At 33.0% G+C, this 20,101-nt stretch overlaps 1 protein-coding gene and 1 pseudogene across 1 annotated transcript; both read left to right on the top strand.

Moving 5' to 3' along the window:
• The first annotated feature begins 672 nt into the window (after nt 1-672).
• Nucleotides 673-10,846, top strand: LOC116104925 (annotated as a pseudogene).
• Nucleotides 10,847-15,260: 4,414 nt separating this feature from the next.
• LOC116104926 (cleavage and polyadenylation specificity factor subunit 3-I-like) lies at nt 15,261-17,091 on the top strand (the record flags this gene model as incomplete). The annotated part of the gene is made up of 1 exon (XM_031391351.1): nt 15,261-17,091. A coding segment is annotated over one exon (1,647 nt), but the record flags the coding sequence as incomplete, so codon positions are not given.
• Nucleotides 17,092-20,101: the final 3,010 nt, after the last annotated feature.

The following is a 20,101-nucleotide window of genomic DNA, read 5'->3' on the forward strand; positions in this document are numbered from 1 at the left end:
GGTAAGTTACTCCTTTCTTCCTTACTCTTTTCTTTGTTCTTTTTTTACTGGGTTTCATTTTTTGTGTGATATGGGGTGAGGGTTTTGTATAATTTGTCAAATATTTCAAGAACTCAATTTGGTTCCGCTACAATTTTCATGGACATTATTTATATAATTTGTGAAATGGGAAGTGGGTATTTGGTATTTATAGGTCTAGTTTTGAAAGATGTGTCTTTTCTGTTGTTGAGGGGTGAAAGACTTTTTTTTTTTAATTGCATTTTGGTGTTACGGACCTCGTTTTAACGCTTCACATGAAACGCAAGGCGTGAGACGCGGCACCTAAGGCTGAAAGCGGCAGAATGCTTTATTGATTATTTGTATGGTTTCCCTTTAGACATTAATTTATTGATTATTTGTTAGTAAAAAAAGCAGAATGCTCACATTAGGTAATGCTACAGTATGAGGTTGCATGTTATGAATATGATGTTAATGTCTTGTCGTTTCTGGTAAGGTTGTTGGACTGCATTTCAATTTTTTGTAGTTGGTTTCTTGATTGGTGCTAAAAACAATTTTTTGAATGTAACTTGCAGTGTGGCTTGAGCATTTCTCAAATTAAAGAATGGCTTCAATGGGACAATTACCTCCCTTAAAAGGCTGGATGGTCCCTCAATAGAGAAGGGATCAACTACTATAACCCCTTTAGGAGCCGGCAATGAAGTGGTCGGTCCTGTGTGTACATGTCCTACAAGGGGAAAAGTATTTTGGTATGTCAGGCTTTAGATTTGAAGTGTTTCCATCTGTTTTTATGAATTTTATTCTTATGTGATGTAAGTAATTTTTCCTGTTTTTAACTTGGCATGGATGAGTTCGACGTGGAATTCATCCTGCTTACTCGGGCATGGCTGCTTTGCCTTACTTTGATGAGATTGATCCTTCAACAATAGACGTCCTTCTTATCACTCAGTATGTACTTCTTTACATATTTGTTTTCTTTTTTCTTATGTTAATTTCCATAATCAATGTTGATTGTTGACACCAATTAAATCTATGAATATGTACTGGATGTCATGAAAAAAGAATTTCAAGAATAATATTTTTGGGCAGTTAACTTTTGCTTAGGGTTGAAATTAGGGTTTATAAAATTGTTTTAAGTGTTTATGATTTAAGTTAGGCAAAGTTTAGTAGGTCTCCTGTTGAACTGGCTTAGTGTTTATGGTTTTGCATATGCTTATATGCTCTCAATATTTGACAGCAGATTCTGAGTAAAATAAAGGTGGAATGGGAATTGTCGGCTCTTGTTTTTTCTTCTTCCCTTCATTGGTAATCTGCTAATTCGATCCAATAATGGATCTATGCTTTAACCATTGGTTTAGTTCAATTGGTTTACAAAATTCTAACTTTAGCCAACATCATTTTTCCTTTCATATTCCCCTTTCATGTATATTTGATTTATCTTATTCGGCAGTTCTTACTTCATTTGAGAAATTAGTAGAGCTTTTAATTAATAAAAATTGACCTTTCTTTTTAGCTTAAGCTGTAAGATTTTGGGGTTCACTATCATCTTAGGTGATAAAAATTGTCGTAGCTCTTTTTTTGTCTCTCAATTTACATCGTCATGTACTCCTGATGACTCTATATTCCTCTGCTTGCAGCTATCATCTGGATCATGCTGCATCCCTACCTTATTTTCTGGAGAAGGTTTTTTGCATTCTTACTGTATTAATACAAAATTATTCATATTTTTCTTCAGGGTTAAGCTATACATTTGAATTTTTTATGACCAACATTCAAAGGCAGAGTGTTTATGACTCATGCAACAAAGGCTATATACAAGCTGCTTTTGACAGATATGTGAAAGTGAGCAAAGTTTCAGTTGAAGACTGTTGTTTGATGAGCAAGACATTATCGCTCCAGGATAAAATTGAGGTGAGTTCATCATGTGCTGCATGTTTAAATTTCTTTGGTATGCAGACTTCTGTTTTCCCTGAATACTTGGTTTCCATATCCTCGATCTACATTCCAGTTATTATATTTCCCCTCGAATCTTATACGGTTGTGAACTTTGGCTCGTTTGTTTAGTTTTTTAGAGTAGTATCTATTAGAATAGGATTTTTGGAAAATAGGATATGATTTTGAGAATGTTTTTGATATATTTTTTGAAAATATTTTGTGAAAATATTTAGATTATTTTTTAACCTCCTAGGTTGTTAATTTAACTGAACACCTCCATAATAAAGTTTATAAATTTACGAAAACACCCCCACACCACCCAACTATTGCCGACAGCCCGCCACCCACACCGGACGTGGCCAGAAGCTGTCAAGATACGCACAACCAGTTGGATCTGGCCGATCGTGCACGATTGGCCTTTTTCTGTCATATGTATGACCACAGATCTGGCCGTTGATGACGGCCATATTTTGATTATTGTTGACGGCCAAGATATGGTCGTCATAACGCTCAAATTTCTCTAGCCGTTAATGGTCAGATCTTGGTTGAGGACAGATCGGCGCACTACTAGCCAAATCCAGCCGATCGTGCGTCGTTACGGTGCCGACGGTGGTTGCTGGTTGGTAGGTTGTTTTGTTAATTTTAAAACTTTTATTGAGAAAGGTAATTGTTAATGTATTGAGTTGGATAGAATAAGATTGGATTTAAAGAGAATTTAAAATATTAAACAAATATGCATTTTGATAGGATTGGATAGGATAATAAGATAGGATAGTGGGAAATAATGTGTGATATGTTGCTATATTTTATTTGATAGTTTTCAACTTTTAATCAACTATGGTGGGTGTCAATTTTTGTAACCTATAATTTGCTATACTTTTTGTATCTAATCCTCTAACCAATGAATGTGATAATAATTTTTTTTTATTGACCCCAGGTTCTTGACTTTCATCAAACGGTTGAGGTAAGTGGCATTAAGTTCTGGTGCTATACTGCTGGCCATGTCCTTGGTGCTGCCATGTTTATGGTGCATTGCGGGTGTTCGAGTCCTCTATACTGGAATTATTCTCGAGAAAAATCGCCATCTCCGTGCTGCTGAGCTCCCACAATTCTCTCCTGATATATGCATATTGAATCCACTTATGGTGTCCAGCTCCATCAACCACGGCACATTCGTGAGAAGCGCTTCACTATGTTTTTCACACTATTTCTCATGGTGGTCGTGTTCTAATTCCAGCATTTGCCCTTGGCCGTGCCAAGAGCTTCTCCTAATCCTGATGAATATTGGTCAACACCATCCTGAGCTCCACAATACCAAATATTATGCTTCTCCACTTGCCAAAAAGTGTATGCTGTTTATCAGACATATATCCTTTCCATGAATGAGAGATTCGCAACCAGTTTGCAAACTCAAACCCCTTCAAATTTAAGCACATTCACCATTAAATAGCATGGAGGACTTCAATGATGTAGGCCCAGCGGTGGTGATGGCCACCCTGGTGTACTTCAGGCGGCTTGTCACGCCAATTATTTGACATATGTGCTCTGATAAGAAATGCTTGTGTCATACCGGGTTAGTTGTTGAAGACATTGGCGAAATCCATAATAGTGAACCAAAAGAAGTGACTCTTATGAATGGTCTCACCGCTCCTCTCAACATGCAGTCCATTACATATCCTTCTCTGCTCCGCTGCAGACTATGCTCAGACAGTACATTTTTTGAAAGAACTCATGCCTCCTAACATAATTCTTGTTCATGGTGAATCGCATAATGGGGAGGCTCAAATGAGCTTCTGACTGAGTTTGCGGATTGCAACACCAAAATTATCACCCAAGGAATTGTCAGTCTGTTGAAATGTATTTTAATTCGGAAGATGGCCAAAACCATTGGAAGGCTGGCCGAGAAAACCCAGAAGCTGGTGAGACGTCAGTGGATATACTTGTAAAGAAAGGATTCACTTATCAGATAATGGCTCCTGATGATCTCCACTCTTCCACGCTATCCCAACAATATACTCAAAGGATTGCTATCCCATACTCTGGTGCCTTAGGTGTGGTTAAAGTTTCGACTTGAACAGATATGTAGAGTGTCGATCATCAACAATGGGAGTCTGGGGTTCCCACATTGCGAGTGCATGATCGTGTAACTCTGAAGCAAGACTCGAGAAGCACCTTTCACTGCATTGGACTTCAGATCTCTAGTGTACATGGTATCAGATTCTATTGTGGCACTCGTTCTAAATATCAGTCGAGAGATCCTAAGGTAGTCATTGAATCTGAAGCGGTGAAATCTGAGGAAGAAAGTGGGAAGAAAGTGGAAAAGGTTATTCATGCACTGCTTGTCTCACTCTTTGGAGATGTGAAATTGAGAGAATGGAAAGCTCGTGATAGGCGTTGATGGGAATGTGGCACATCTGGATATACAGTGAGATGTTGAGAGTGAAATGAAGCCTCAAGGAAAGAGTGAGAACAGCTTTTCGACGATTCAAAGCGCTGTAAGCCTATCCCACTGTCTGCATCTTAACATGTCTTTTCTTCTAATGTATTTCCCATCTCCACTAAACATGTCCGGGGATTTTGATGGAATTTGGAGACCTTGATTTACTGCAGTTTATAATTTGTATGTTGTGTAGAATGTAGATTGTAATGAACTGGAACTTTTCAGCCGTCCTTTTTGTATAACTTAGCACTGAATAGACCATGGATACATCAACTCTTCTCCCCAATATCTTTGGTAATTGTTCTTGAAAGATTTTTTTCAATAAATTAATGTTTTGCTTGTGTGCTTTTTTTATGTGAAATAGAAAGAGTTTATAAGTTTAGAATAAGGGTTTGGGTACATTAAATGTTAGTAACATTATTGATAGTAATGTTTTAAACCCACTCGGGTGAAACCCGGCAAATTTTCGGGTCCCGGCTGACCGGTTTAACTGGTTTGACCGCTAGTCAAACCGGATGACAAAACCTTTTAAAATTCACAAATACACCCTTGACAATTATGTAAGTCCCTATAAGTTTGAATTTATTAAACACACCCCAAATGCAAATCGTCCGCCACTGATTGGCGGCGGCACACCCCAGATGCAACCCCAATCATCCCTTGAGCCCATTCCCATTAATATTACTTAAGATCTGGCCGAAATAGTTCGATTTCGTTGATCTCACCGCGTTAGCGTTGACATTCCAGGCCAGATCTCATCAACGCCACGTCGGCAACCCCCCCATCACTCAGAAATTACTCCCATGTTCCTCTCGACCAAAACCCACCTCCCCCACCCCGTTAGCCTCACCGATCGTTGGAAAAATCCCATGTTGTTGCGACCAGTTTTGTTTGATTTTTTGGCGATTACTCACCGGAAATCAACTCCGTCACCACCATTGCATTCACCAAAACTTTATCTTCAAAAGCCCAACATTCCAGTCGCCAATTGATTGCCGATAATCCTCCTAAATCTAGGTTTTGGGTGAATAGGAAAAGTATAACCCGACCTGTTGAAGCTTCCGGTCCCGGTTGAACGGTCGAGCAGGCCGGGTTTTAAAAATTTATTGATAGTTAATCTATGTTAAATTAGAGTCCACCCAAAGACCGGTAATGTTACCGCTTACAAAACATTGTTTTAACTTGTATTAAAAACCTCATTATTATCTAAACTATAACTGACTGGACTCTGTGCATGGTACGATATGTTTATTTAATATTTTTAAAATAGGTTGTAACAAATTTACTCTAACATAATAAAGTAATTAGATTAAGTGATAATATTCGTTAAATTATACAGTTTCAGAGTAATATAAATTCTATATATATACAGAGTTATGTTAAGATAAAATTATAATTGTATCTTTATATTATTATGTCAATAATTTATCAAGATCAATATTTAAACTTAAAATTTATATTGAGCTTTCGCAATTTCTGTAAGTTAATTCATTTTCAAGTTTGACATTGACTGGTAATTTTTTTTTCTCACAGTATAGGATTCATATATCTTTAAAATCAGTATCCTCAGCCAAGGTTTGAAAACAAACATCTGTTCACACAGTTCATTCAAAGACTTTGTTTGTTTACCATTGAGAATATGATAACTCAATTAATTTCTAGGTTAATAATTGTAGAACTACAAAACAAAATATGGAGACTAACTTCCATCTTTATACTTCTTATTTAAAATGGTTAGATTTTTGGAATGCTTGTTAATGTACTTATATAATTATTAATACCTCATCCAATGTGTGAAGATGGAAGATATAATCAAAACCAAGTGTCAAGATGGAGAATTTTTAGTAGATTCATTAAACAGTAAATGTAATGCGTCAATTAAGGAAAAATTTTCAATCAATTAATAAGACATAAAATCAGATAAAGTTAACATAGAGAATAATACTTTTATTATAAAAGAAATGTAACATCGTTTTTCATATTGTGAAGTGGGTTTAGATGAGTAGATGGGGGGGGGGGGGGGGGTGTTTATTTTCTATTTCTCTTATAGTTGTTCAGTTCCTCTAGTGCAAATGCATATTCTCTTTTGTTTATGTTATAGATAATATCCATGGCAGATTGCATGATTTCTAACATCTGGTCAATAACTTCTCTGAATTTGTCTCTAGCAGTATATAAATCATCTAGATTGGTGTCAACTTTTTTGAAATTTTCGTCAATTCCAGCATTCCCTGAAAAATGTCTAAACCAATTGCAGAAACAATATACAATCAAAGTTTATAAATATATGGAAATGGTAACATGAATTTGTAAATATAATTATGAAATGAACTCTCGACATATCAAAAAAGTTTTTTTTTTTTTTTTTGTTTTATGGTTTTTATATTCCTGCGAATATGTATTATCGTTTTGTTAGACATTTTCGAATTAAGTTGTGGAGAAGAAATGAATAATTAAAGCGTATGGTATTTGAAGAAAGTTAAATGGGTGATTGATGTCAGAGTAATATTTATAGGTGAATAGGATACGGAGAGGTGGAATCTGAATAGACAACTGTAATAAATAAACGTGTCGATCGAAAAAGTGTTAATAATTATTTGGATAAGGTAATACGAAACGTTAGTAGACTATCTGTACAATATTAAAGAAAACCGTAATAAATATGTTGTTAAGTGTGCAACATATTAGTTAGATAGTTAATGATGGTTTGGCAAGATGTTGAGATATTATAATAAATAAACATTGTGATTTACTAATAATAAAATCTTTTTGATACATTTTTAAAGGAAGGGCAATAAATATTTTGTTAAGCATCCAAGTAAAAGATGATATGATGATGTCATAATATGTTTATTAATTTTTTAATTGTGGTTCAGCAATATGGTTATGAAACATGCATATAGTTCGGCTTGGGTCTTGTTTAATCAATAATGCTATAAAAGTTTTTTTTTTTTTTAAATCTGTAATAGAAATGGTTATTTATAGTTTTTTTTAAATTAAGATTATAATATATTTAGATTGATGTTTGTTGAATATGTTTAATTTTTTTTAACATTTTCATAAACAATTTTGTCTAATATTGTTATTATATATCTATTAAAGTATTAAATATTGTTTATGTTTTATCTGGTATTTTAGTCTTGTAATTAAAATTTTGTTACTTTACAGAATATATCTTGATTTGTTTTATCTAAATAGAAATAGAAAACAAACAGATGAAATAAATTTGAACTAATCTTTAATGCGAGAATTTTTGTCATAGTATAAAATTCCAATGGTTCCTTCACATCCATAATCTTCATATTGATTTTGAAAACGTATGTCTATCTATACAGTTTATTCAAAGTTTTTGGGATTATTTTCTGATCGTTGCCTTGTTTGTTTAGTAGTTGAGAACATGACAACCCAATCAATTTATGGGGTACTGTATCAAACAATATAAAAGTTGCTCTAAGAAAATTAATAGACATCTAGTAACAGATAAACACATTGATTGAAAAAATGTTGGCAATTTATTGGGTAATGGGATATGAAATGGTAGCAAACTGTTTGTAGCGCATTAAAGGAAAGCATAATAAATAGTTAACAATGGTTCGACAGGCGGTTTTCCAAAATATGTTGTGGTTTGGCGTGGAATTTAATATAATCAATAATGAAATGGAAATTTTTTTTGATATGTTATAGGAACAATATTTAGATTGTTGTTTGTCAAACGTGTTTGATTATTGAGATTCTCATAATCATTGGTGTTTAACATTTTTATTAAATATTGTTTACGTTTTACTGATCATTGTAATTTTGTGATTAATTTTTCTTTACAAGTTATTAATTATTTGGATCAATCGTAGATAATTGAGTGAGTTTTAACTTCTACTTTCAGATTAAACTAAAAAGCATTTAAATTTTTACGTGTGCAAGAAATTACATAAGAAACTTACTTAAAATTAAATTTCATACAAACTATTTGGTAATCCATGTTACATCTATGACATGTGATATTTTCTGGTGACGTTGATTTGTCCTAGTGTATACGATTTTGATTATCCTTGTTGCAAGTCCCAAATATTTGTCTTTTAATGAGAATTGTGGCAGTTGCAGTCAGGGACTTGAATTCTTCCCTGCAATATTTCAGTTTGTAGAAATGATTAGGTAGTTTTATTAATTTCATTAGAATTTGTATACCTTTGTTTTCATGTACAGTAAGCAGAGCAATGGCAATGTGATATATTGCTTGCATTTTATATATTTGGCAAACTGCAATCAGTAGTTGTAATCCCATATGTGTATCATGTTTGATGAAGAACAAATGTGTTCCAAACAGTAGCAAAGCTTGTTTATTTTCTACTTCTGCAAGTGTCTTTAGAATTGAAAGTCCCGCTATTGTTATTGTTGGCAGTTTGTGTTGTTTTGAGATGTTCCTTCTTGGTAATATCTGCTTTATGTTTGCTTGTTTGTTCAGAGATTTGCACTTGTAAATTGTACAGTAAATAATGGTTTTGAAGCACAAGATTCGCAATAATTAAAAAGAAAAATCCATAGTTGGGAATCACGATACCATTACCTGTATGATTAAGGAATTAAGAATAAATAAGTGTGCCAAATATGATTCAGTTAAAAATGGATCCTAAAACACATTTTGGTTTTTGTGTATTAGAAAACTATTAACAACTAAAGATACACATGGTTCGGCATAACCATTTGTATGGTTAATCATTATCGTTATAAGACTCTTGCCGAACAAACCACTATCCTATTGTTATTAGTTGTATGTTTAACCGTTTTGTATAAATATCATTTTCAGTATGACCAAGAAAATAATGAAATCAATAAATTAATGAAATACGATGGTTTTAGTAAAACTTACATTAACCGTATTGCTTGTAAAGCGGTGTCGTCTTTGTCAATTGCTTTTACAATGATTCGTTGTCGAATTTCTGATGGTAATTGAAATAGATCTGTGGGGTTATTTTTAGTTCTTTTGTAAGGAATCATGATCTTTTGGTGCTGCTTTTTGAATGCAAGTATATGGAAATTATATTGTTGATATGGTATCTATGGTTTATATAGTTCGCGTGTGGGTAGCGAATTTTTTTGTTGTATTTCAACTTCTTAGATAATGTTATGTTAATTATTAATGAGAGTCAGTGTTGTTATCTGAATCTGTTTTTAATAGTTTTGTAAATTAATGATGGTTGTATTAATCATTTAATGTTAAGTATTAATCAAATTTAAATGTAAAAGGTCAGAATTCATCTGAATTTCTATATAGGTACATTAAGCATTTGATACATTTGATTAGTACGAATTTTTTTAAAGCAGTGGGAAACAGTTAACGTTTCATCAAAATAAATATCTGCTTTTATGAATTCCATTAATATCGTATAAATATCTACATAAACAGTATCATTTATTTTATCAACACTTTAATAAAAATAGTACATTAAGAATGACATTAAATATCAGAATACCAAACATCATCAAAATATCGAACACATCAATCAAAAAGTAAGTACATTAACCCATAATTAAACCCAAATTCTAATATTCTGATTTTTAATAATAATGTCACATTAAAAATATCACATAATAGTACAATGCACCAATCAACAATAAATAAACATGGTGATTTAATAATAATGATATCTTATTGGCACAGTTTTAAAGGAAACGATAATAAATATTTTGTTAAATATCCAAGTCAGAGATGTCATGATGATGTGATAATATATTAATGAAGTAGTTAATTGTAGTTCGGCAATATGGTTATAAAATATTTATACGGTTTGGCATTGGTCTTGTTTAATTGTTTATGTTTTATTGAGCATCTTAGTTTTTTAATTAAAATTTTGTTGATTCACATCAAAACATATTTTGATTTGATTTGTTTTGTTTAATTAGGAATACAAAAGAAACATATGGAATATGAATAAAGATGTTATAACAAATAAACATGGTTGTTTAAGAAGAATAAAATCCTATTGGCACAAGTTTAATAGAAAGGATAATAAGAATAGATTGGAAAAGGTGGTAAAAATGTATATGCATTAAAATATGACATCGAATATCAAAGACATGCTGCAAAAATAATATTGATTGTACAATTAGACCATATAATATTCAGGTAGTCTTCTCAACTTGCATGAGTGATTTAATAACATATGTCTACAATTGATATTAATAATCATAGAGGTACAATTATTAATTTTATCTTAACATCTGGTTAATTATTTCTCTAAATTTGTGTTGGTATCACTTTAATATTATTTGATGGAATGTGGCACATCTTGATATACAGAAGTGGAGATGTTAAGTGAAAATGAAGGCCTCAAGGAAAGAGTGAGAACAGCGTTTCGACGAATTCAAAGCGCTGTAAAGCCTATCCCACTGTCGCATCTTAACATGTCTTTTTCTTCTAATGTATTTCCCATCTCCACTAAACATGTTCCGGATTTTGATGGAATTTTGGAACCTTGATTTACTGCAGTTTATATTTGTATGTTGTGTAAGGTAGATTGTAATGACGGAACTTTTCAGCCTCTTTTGTATACTTAGCACTGAATTAGACATGGATACATCAACTCTTCTTCCACAATATCTTTGGTAATTGTTCTTGAAAGATTTTTTTCAAAATATAATGTTTTGCTTGTGCTTTTTTGTGAAATAGAAAGAGTTTTTAAGTTTAGAATAAGGGTTTGGGTACATTAATATGTTAGTAACATTATTGATAGAATGTTTAAAACCCACTCGGGGTGAAACCGGCAAAGTTTCGGGTCCCGGTGACCGGTTAACGGTTTGACGCTAGTCAACCGGTGACAAAACCTTTTAAAATTCACAAATACACCCTTGACAATTAGTAAGTCCTATAAGTTTGAAATTTATTAAACACACCCCAAATGCAATCGCCGCCATGATTGGCGGCGGCAAACCCCAGAGCAACCCCAATCATCCCTTGAGCCCATTCCCATTAAAATATACTTAAGATCTGGCCGAAATAGGTTCATTTCGGGATCTCACCGCGTTAGCGTTGCATTCCAGGCCAGATCTCATCAACGCCACGTCGCAACCCTCCCATCACCAGAAATACTCCCATCTTCCTCCCACCAAAACCACCTCACCCCACCCCCGTTAGCCTCACCGATCGTGAAAAATCCCATTGTTGTTGCGCCAGTTTTGTTTGATTTTCGGTCGATTTACTCACCGGAAATCAACTCCGCACCACCATTGCATTCACCAAAACTTTATCTTCAAAAGCCCCAACATTTTGCCGTCGCAATTGATGCCGATAATCTCCTACATCCTAGGGTTTTGGGTGAATAGAAAAGTATAAACCAACCTGTTGAAGCTTCCGGTCCCGTTGAACGGCGAGCAGGCCGGGTTTTAAAAAATTGATTGATAGTTAATCTATGTTAATTAGAGTCCACCCAAAGACCGTAATGTACGCTACAAAACTTGTTTTAACTTGTATTAAAAACCTCATATTATCAAACTTATAACTAGATGGCTCTGTGTGGTACGAATATGTTTATTTAATATTTTTAAAATAGGTTGTAAACAAATTACTCTAACATAATAAAGTAATAGATTAAGTGATAATATTCGTTAAGTTATACAGTTTCAGAGTAAATATAAATTCTATAATATATACAGAGTTATGTTAAGTAAAATTAATAATTGTATCTTTATAATTATTAATGTCAATTATATTATCAGATCAATTATTTAAACTTAAAATTTATTGAGCTTTCCAATTTCTGTAAGTTATTCATTTTCAAGTTTGACATTGACTGGTAATTTTTTTTTTCTCACAGTATAGGAGTTATATATTTCTTTAAATCAGTAATCCTCAGCCAAGTTTGAAAACAACATCTGTCACACAGTTCATTCAAGACTTTGTTTTTTTTCATTGAGAATATGATCAATTAATTTCTGGTTAATAATTGTAGAACTACAAAACAAAATATGAGAGACTAACTTCCATCTTTATACTTCTTATTTAAAATGGTTAGATTTTTGGAATGCCAGTAATGTACTTATATAATTATTAAATACTCATCCAATGTGTGAAGATGGAAGAATTAAATCAAAACCAACTGTCAAGATGGAGATTTTTAGTAGATCATTAAACAGTAAATGTAATGCGCAATTAAAGGAAAATTTTCAATCAATTATAAGTAACATTAAAATCAAGATAAAGTTGAACATAGAGAATAATACTTTATTATAAAAGAAATAAGTACACGGTTTTTCATATTGTGAAGTGGGTTTAGATGATGTAGATGGTGTTTATTTTCTATTTCTCTTATAGTTGTTCATTCCTCTAGTGCAAATCATATTCTCTTTTGTTTATGTTATAGATAATATCCATGGCAGATTGCATATTTCTAACATCTGTCATAACTTCTCTGAATTTGTCTCTAGCAGTATATAAATCATCTAGATTGGTGCAACTTTTTTGAAATTTCTCAATTCCAGCATTCCCTGAAAAATGTCTAAACCAATTGCGAAACAATATACAATCAAATTATAAATTATGGAAAGGTCACTGAATTTGTAAATATAATTATGAAAGAACTCTCGACAATCAAAAAGTTTTTTTTTTTTTTGTTTATGGTTTTTATATCCTGGCGAATATGTATTATCGTTGTGTTAAGACATTTTCGAATTAAGTTGTGGAGAAGAATGAATAATTAAAGCGTATGGTATTTGAAGAAAGTTAAATGGGTGATTGATGTCAGAGTAATATTTATAGGTGAATGGATAGAGAGGTGGAATCTGATAGAAACTGTAATAAATAAACTGTCGATCGAAAAAGTGTAATAATTTTTGGATAGGTACTACGAAACGTTAGTAGACTATCTGTACAATATTAAAGAAAACCGTAATAAATATGTGTTAGTGTGCAACATATTAGTTAGTAGTTAATGATGTTTGGCAAGATGTTGAGATTTATAATAAATAAACATTGTGATTTACTAATAATAAAATCTTTTTGATACATTTTTAAAGGAAGGGCAATAAATATTTGTTAAGATCCAAGTAAAGATGATAGATGATGTCATAATAGTTTATTAATTTTTTAATTTGGTTCAGCAATATGGTTATGAACATGCATATATTCGGCTTGGTCTTGTTTATCAATAATGCTAAAAAGTTTTTTTTTTTTAAATCTGTAATAGAAATGTGTTTTTATAGTTTTTTTTTAATTAGATTATAATTATTTAGATTGATGTTTGTTGATATGTTTAATTTTTTTAACTTTTCATAAACAATTTTGTCTAATATTGTTATTATATATCTATTAAGTATTAAATATTGTTATGTTTTATCTGGTATTTTATCTTGTAATTAAAATTTTGTTACTTTACAGAATATATCTTGATTTGTTTTACTAAATAGAAATAGAAAACAAACAGATGAAATAAATTTGAACTAATCTTTAATGCGAGAATTTTTGTCATAGTATAATTCCAATGGTTCCTTCACATCCATAATCTTCATATTGATTTTGAAAGTATGTCTATCTATACAGTTTATTCAAAGTTTTTGGGATTATTTTCTGATCGTTGCCTTGTTTGTTTAGAGTTGGAACATGACACCCAATCATTTTGGGGTACTGTATCAACAATATAAAAGTTGCTCTAGAAAATTAATAGACATCTAAGTAACAGATAACATTGATTGAAAAAGTGTTGGCAATTTATTGGTAATGGGATAGAAATGGTAGCAAACTGTTTGTAGCGCATTAAAGGAAAGCGTAAATAATAGTTACAATGGTTCGACAGGCGGTTTTCAAAATATGTTGTGGTTTGGCTGGAATTTAATATATCAATAATGAAATGGAAATTTTTTTGATATGTTATAGGAACATTTAGATTGTTGTTTGTCAAACTTGTTTGATTATTGAGATTCTCATAATCATTGTGTTTAACATTTTTATTTTAAATTTCTTTGGTATGCAGACTTCTGTTTTCCCTGAATACTTGGTTTCCATATCTCTCGATCTACATTCAGTTATTATAAAGTTTCCCTCGAATCTTATACTGTTGTGAACTTTGGCTCTGTTTGTTTAGTTTTTTAGAGTAGTATTCTATTATGAATAGGATTTTTGGAAAATAGGATATGATTTTGAGAATGTTTTTGATATATTTTTTGAAAATATTTTGTGAAAATATTTAGATTATTTTTTAACCTCCTAGGTTTGTTAATTTAACTGAACACCTCCATAATAAAGTTTATAAATTTACGAAAACACCCCCACCCACCCAACTATTGCCGACAGCCAGCCACCACCACCGAACGGTGGCCAGAAGCTGTCAAGATAACGCACAACCAGTTGGATCTGGCCGATCGTGCACGGATTTGGCCTTTTTCGGTCATATGTATGACCACAGATCTGGCCGTTGATGACGGCCATATTTTGATTATTGTTGACGGCCAAGATATGGTCGTCATTAACGGTCAAATTTCTCTAGCCGTTAATGGTCAGATCTTTGGTTGAGGACAGATCGGCGCACTACTAGCCAAATCCAGCCGATCGTGCGTCGTTACGGTGCCGACGGTGGTTGCTGGTTGGTAGGGTTGTTTTTGTTAATTTTAAAACTTTTATTGAGAAAGGTAATTGTTAATGTATTGAGTTGGATAGAATAAGATTGGATTTTGAAGAGAATTTTAAATATTAAAACAAATATGCATTTTGATAGGATTGGATAGGATAATAAGATAGGATAGTGGGAAAATAATGTGTGATATGTTGCTATAATTTTATTTGATAGTTTTCAACTTTTAATCAACTTATGGTGGGTGTCAATTTTTTAACCTATAATTTGCTATACTTTTATTGTATCTAATCATCTAACCAATGAATGTGATAATAATTTTTTTTTATTGACCCCAGGTTCTTGACTTTCATCAAACGGTTGAGGTAAGTGGCATTAAGTTCTGGTGCTATACTGCTGGCCATGTCCTTGGTGCTGCCATGTTTATGGTGGACATTGCGGGTGTTCGAGTCCTCTATACTGGAGATTATTCTCGAGAAGAAGATCGCCATCTCCGTGCTGCTGAGCTCCCACAATTCTCTCCTGATATATGCATAATTGAATCCACTTATGGTGTCCAGCTCCATCAACCACGGCACATTCGTGAGAAGCGCTTCACTAATGTTATTCACACAACTATTTCTCATGGTGGTCGTGTTCTAATTCCAGCATTTGCCCTTGGCCGTGCCCAAGAGCTTCTCCTAATCCTTGATGAATATTGGTCAAACCATCCTGAGCTCCACAATATTCCAATATATTATGCTTCTCCACTTGCCAAAAAGTGTATGGCTGTTTATCAGACATATATCCTTTCCATGAATGAGAGGATTCGCAACCAGTTTGCAAACTCAAACCCCTTCAAATTTAAGCACATTTCACCATTAAATAGCATGGAGGACTTCAATGATGTAGGCCCAGCGGTGGTGATGGCCAGCCCTGGTGGACTTCAGAGCGGCTTGTCACGACAATTATTTGACATATGGTGCTCTGATAAGAAAAATGCTTGTGTCATACCGGGTTATGTTGTTGAAGGGACATTGGCGAAATCCATAATTAGTGAACCAAAAGAAGTGACTCTTATGAATGGTCTCACCGCTCCTCTCAACATGCAGGTCCATTACATATCCTTCTCTGCCCATGCAGACTATGCTCAGACAAGTACATTTTTGAAAGAACTCATGCCTCCTAACATAATTCTTGTTCATGGTGAATCGCATGAAATGGGGAGGCTCAAAATGAAGCTTCTGACTGAGTTTGCGGATTGCAACACCAAAATTATCACCCCAAGGAATTGTCAGTCTGTTGAAATGTATTTTAATTCGGAAAAGATGGCCAAAACCATTGGAAGGCTGGCCGAGAAAACCCCAGAAGTTGGTGAGACGGTCAGTGGTATACTTGTAAAGAAAGGATTCACTTATCAGATAATGGCTTCTGATGATCTCCACTTCTTCTCACAGCTATCCACAGCAAATATTACTCAAAGGATTACTATCCCATACTCTGGTGCCTTAGGTGTGGTAAAGTTTCGACTTGAACAGATATATGAGAGTGTCGAGTCATCAACAGATGAGGAGTCTGGGTTTCCCACATTGCGAGTGCATGATCGAGTAACTCTGAAGCAAGACTCAGAGAAGCATCTTTCAATGCATTGGACTTCAGATCCTATAAGTGACATGGTATCCGATTCTATAGTGGCACTCGTTCTAAATATCAGTCGAGAGTTCCCCAAGGTAGTCATTGAATCTGAAGCTGTGAAATCTGAGGAAGAAAGTGGGAAGAAAGTGGAAAAGGTTATTCATGCACTGCTTGTCTCACTCTTTGGAGATGTGAAATTAGGAGAGAATGGAAAGCTCGTGATAGGCGTTGATGGGAATGTGGCACATCTTGATATACAGAGTGGAGATGTTGAGAGTGAAAATGAAGGCCTCAAGGAAAGAGTGAGAACAGCGTTTCGACGAATTCAAAGCGCTGTAAAGCCTATCCCACTGTCTGCATCTTAACATGTCTTTTCTTCTAATGTATTTCCCATCTCCACTAAACATGTTCCGGGATTTTGATGGAATTTTGGAGACCTTGATTTACTGCAGTTTATAATTTGTATGTTGTGTAGAATGTAGATTGTAATGAACTGGAACTTTTCAGCCGTCTTTTTGTATAACTTAGCACTGAATTAGACCATGGATACATCAACTCTTCTTCCACAATATCTTTGGTAATTGTTCTTGAAAGATTTTTTTTCAATAAATTAATGTTTTGCTGTGTGCTTTTTTATGTGAAATAGAAAGAGTTTATAAGTTTAGAATAACGGTTTGGGTACATTAATATGTTAGTAACATTATTGATAGCAATGTTTTAAAACTAACCCGGGGTGAAACCCGGCAAAGTTTCCGAGTCCCGGGTTGACCGGCTTAACCGGTTTGACAGCTAGTCAAACCGGTTGACAAAAACTTTTAAAATTCAGCAAATACACGCTTGACAATTACAGTAAGTCCTTATAAGTTTGAAATTTATTAAACACACCCCAAATGCAAATCATCCGGCCATTGATTGGCGGCGGCAACACCCTAAAGGCAACCCCAATCATCCCTTGAGCCCATTCCCATTAAAATATACCTAAGATCTGGCCGAAATAGGTTCTATTTCGGCCAGATCTCACCCATGTCGACGTTGGCATTCCAGGCCAGATCTCATCAACGCCAGCATCGGCAACCCTCCCCATCACCCAGAAATCACTCCCATCTTCCTCCCAACCAAAACCCACCTCACCTTACCCCCGTTAGCCTCACCAATCGCCGGAAAAATCTCATTGTTGCTGCGGCCAGTTTTGTTCGATTTTCGGTCGATTTACTCACCGGAAATCAACTCCGTCACCACCATTGCATTCACCAAAACTTTATCTTCAAAAGCCCCTACATTTTGGCCGTCAATTGATCGCCGATAATCATCCTACATCCTAGGGTTTTGGGTGAATAGGAAAAGTATAAACCCAACCCGTTGAAGCTTCCAAGTCCCGGTTGAAGCGGCCGGGCAGGGCCGGGTTTTAAAACATTGATTGATAGTTAATCTATGTTAAATTAGAGTCCACCCAAAGACCAGTAATGTTATCGCTTACAAAACATAGTTTTAACTTGTATTAAAAACCTCATTATTATCTAAACTTATAACTAGATATGGGGTCTGTGTGTGGCACGAATATGTTTATTTAATATTTTTAAAATAGGTTGTAAACAAATTTACTCTAACATAATAAAGTAATTAGATTAAGTGATAATAATCGTTAAATTATACAAGTTTCAGAGTAAATATAAATTCTATAAATATACAGAGTTATGTTAAGATAAAATTAATAATTGTATCTTTATAATTATTAATGTCAATTAATATTATCAAGATCAATTATTTAAACTTAAAATTTACATTGAGCTTTCACAATTTCTGTAAGTTATATTCATTTTCAAGTTTGACATTGACTGGTAATTTTTTTTTTCTCACAGTATAGGAGTTATATATTTCTTTAAAATCAGTAATCCTCAGCCAAGGTTTGAAAACAAACGTCTGTTCACACAGTTCATTCAAAGACTTTGTTTGTTTTACAGTTGAGAATATGATAACTCAATTAATTTCTGGGTTAATAATTGTAGAACTACAAAACAAAATATGAAGAGACTAACTTCCATCTTTATACGTTCTTATTTAAAATGGTTAGATTTTTGGAATGCCTATGTAATGTACTTATATAATTATTACTAATACTCATCCAATGTGTGAAGATGGAAGAATTAAATCAAAACCAACGTGTCAAGATGGAGAATTTTTAGTAGATTCATTAAACAGTAAATGTAATGCGTCAATTAAAGGAACAATTTTCAATCAATTAATGAGTAACATTAAAATCAAGATAAAGTTGAACATAGAGAATAATACTTTTATTATAAAAGAAATAAGTACAACGGTTTTTCATATTGTGAAGTGGGTTTAGATGATGTAGATGGTGTTTATTTTCTATTTCTCTTATAGTTGTTCAATTCCTCTAGTGCAAATACATATTCTCTTTTGTTTATGTTATAGATAATATCCATGGCAGATTGCATAATTTCTAACATCTAGTCAATAACTTCTCTGAATTTGTCTCTAGCAGTATGTAAATCATCTAGATTGGTGTCAACTTTTTTGAAATTTCCCTCAATTCCAGCATTCCCTGAAAAATGTCTAAACCAATTGCAGAAACAATATACAATCAAATTTTATAAATATATGGAAACGGTAACATGAATCTGTAAATATAATTATGAAACGAACTCTCGACATATCAAAAAGTTTTTTTTTTATGGTTTTTATATTCCTGTGAATATGTATTATCGTTTTGTTTGACATTTTGTAATTTAGGATACAAAAGATGTGGAACATTCATACCTTTCGGTTGCCTTGGTGGAGAATTACTGTTATTAAGGTCGTTGCTGATATTCGTTGCAGATTCTTTTGGTTGTGATGTTTTGTTAGACATTTTCGAATTAAGTTGTGGAGAAGAAATGAACAATTAAAGCGTATGGTGTTTGAAGAAAGTTAAATGGGTGATTGATGTCAGAGTAATATTTATAGGTGAATAGGATACGAAGAGGTGGAATCTGAATAGATAACTGGTAATAAATAAACATGTCGATCGAAAAAGTGTTAATAATTGCTTGGATAAGGTACTACGAAACGTTAGTAGACTATCTGTACAATATTAAAGAAAACCGTAATAAATATGTTGTTAAGTGTGCAACATATTAGTTAGGTAGTTAATGATGATTTGGCAAGATGTTGAGATATTATAATAAATAAACATTGTGATTTACTAATAATAAAATCTTTTTTATACATTTTTAAAGGAAGGGCAATAAATATTTTGTTAAGTATCCAAGTAAAAGATGATACGATGATGTCATAATATGTTTATTAATTTTTTAATTTTGGTTCAGCAATATGGTTATGAAACATGCATATATTTCGGCTTGGATCTTGTTTAATCAATAATGCTTTAAAAGATTTTTTTTAAATCTGTAATAGAAATGGTTATTTATAGTTTTTTTTTAAATTAAGATTATAATATATTTAGATTGATGTTTGTTGAATATGTTTAATTTTTTTAACATTTTCATAAACAATTTTGTCTAATATTGTTATTATATATCTGTTAAAGTATTAAATATTG

The sequence above is a fragment of the Pistacia vera genome, unplaced genomic scaffold (genome assembly GCF_008641045.1).
Source record: "Pistacia vera cultivar Batoury unplaced genomic scaffold, PisVer_v2 Contig489, whole genome shotgun sequence".
Taxonomy (NCBI): domain Eukaryota; kingdom Viridiplantae; phylum Streptophyta; class Magnoliopsida; order Sapindales; family Anacardiaceae; genus Pistacia; species Pistacia vera.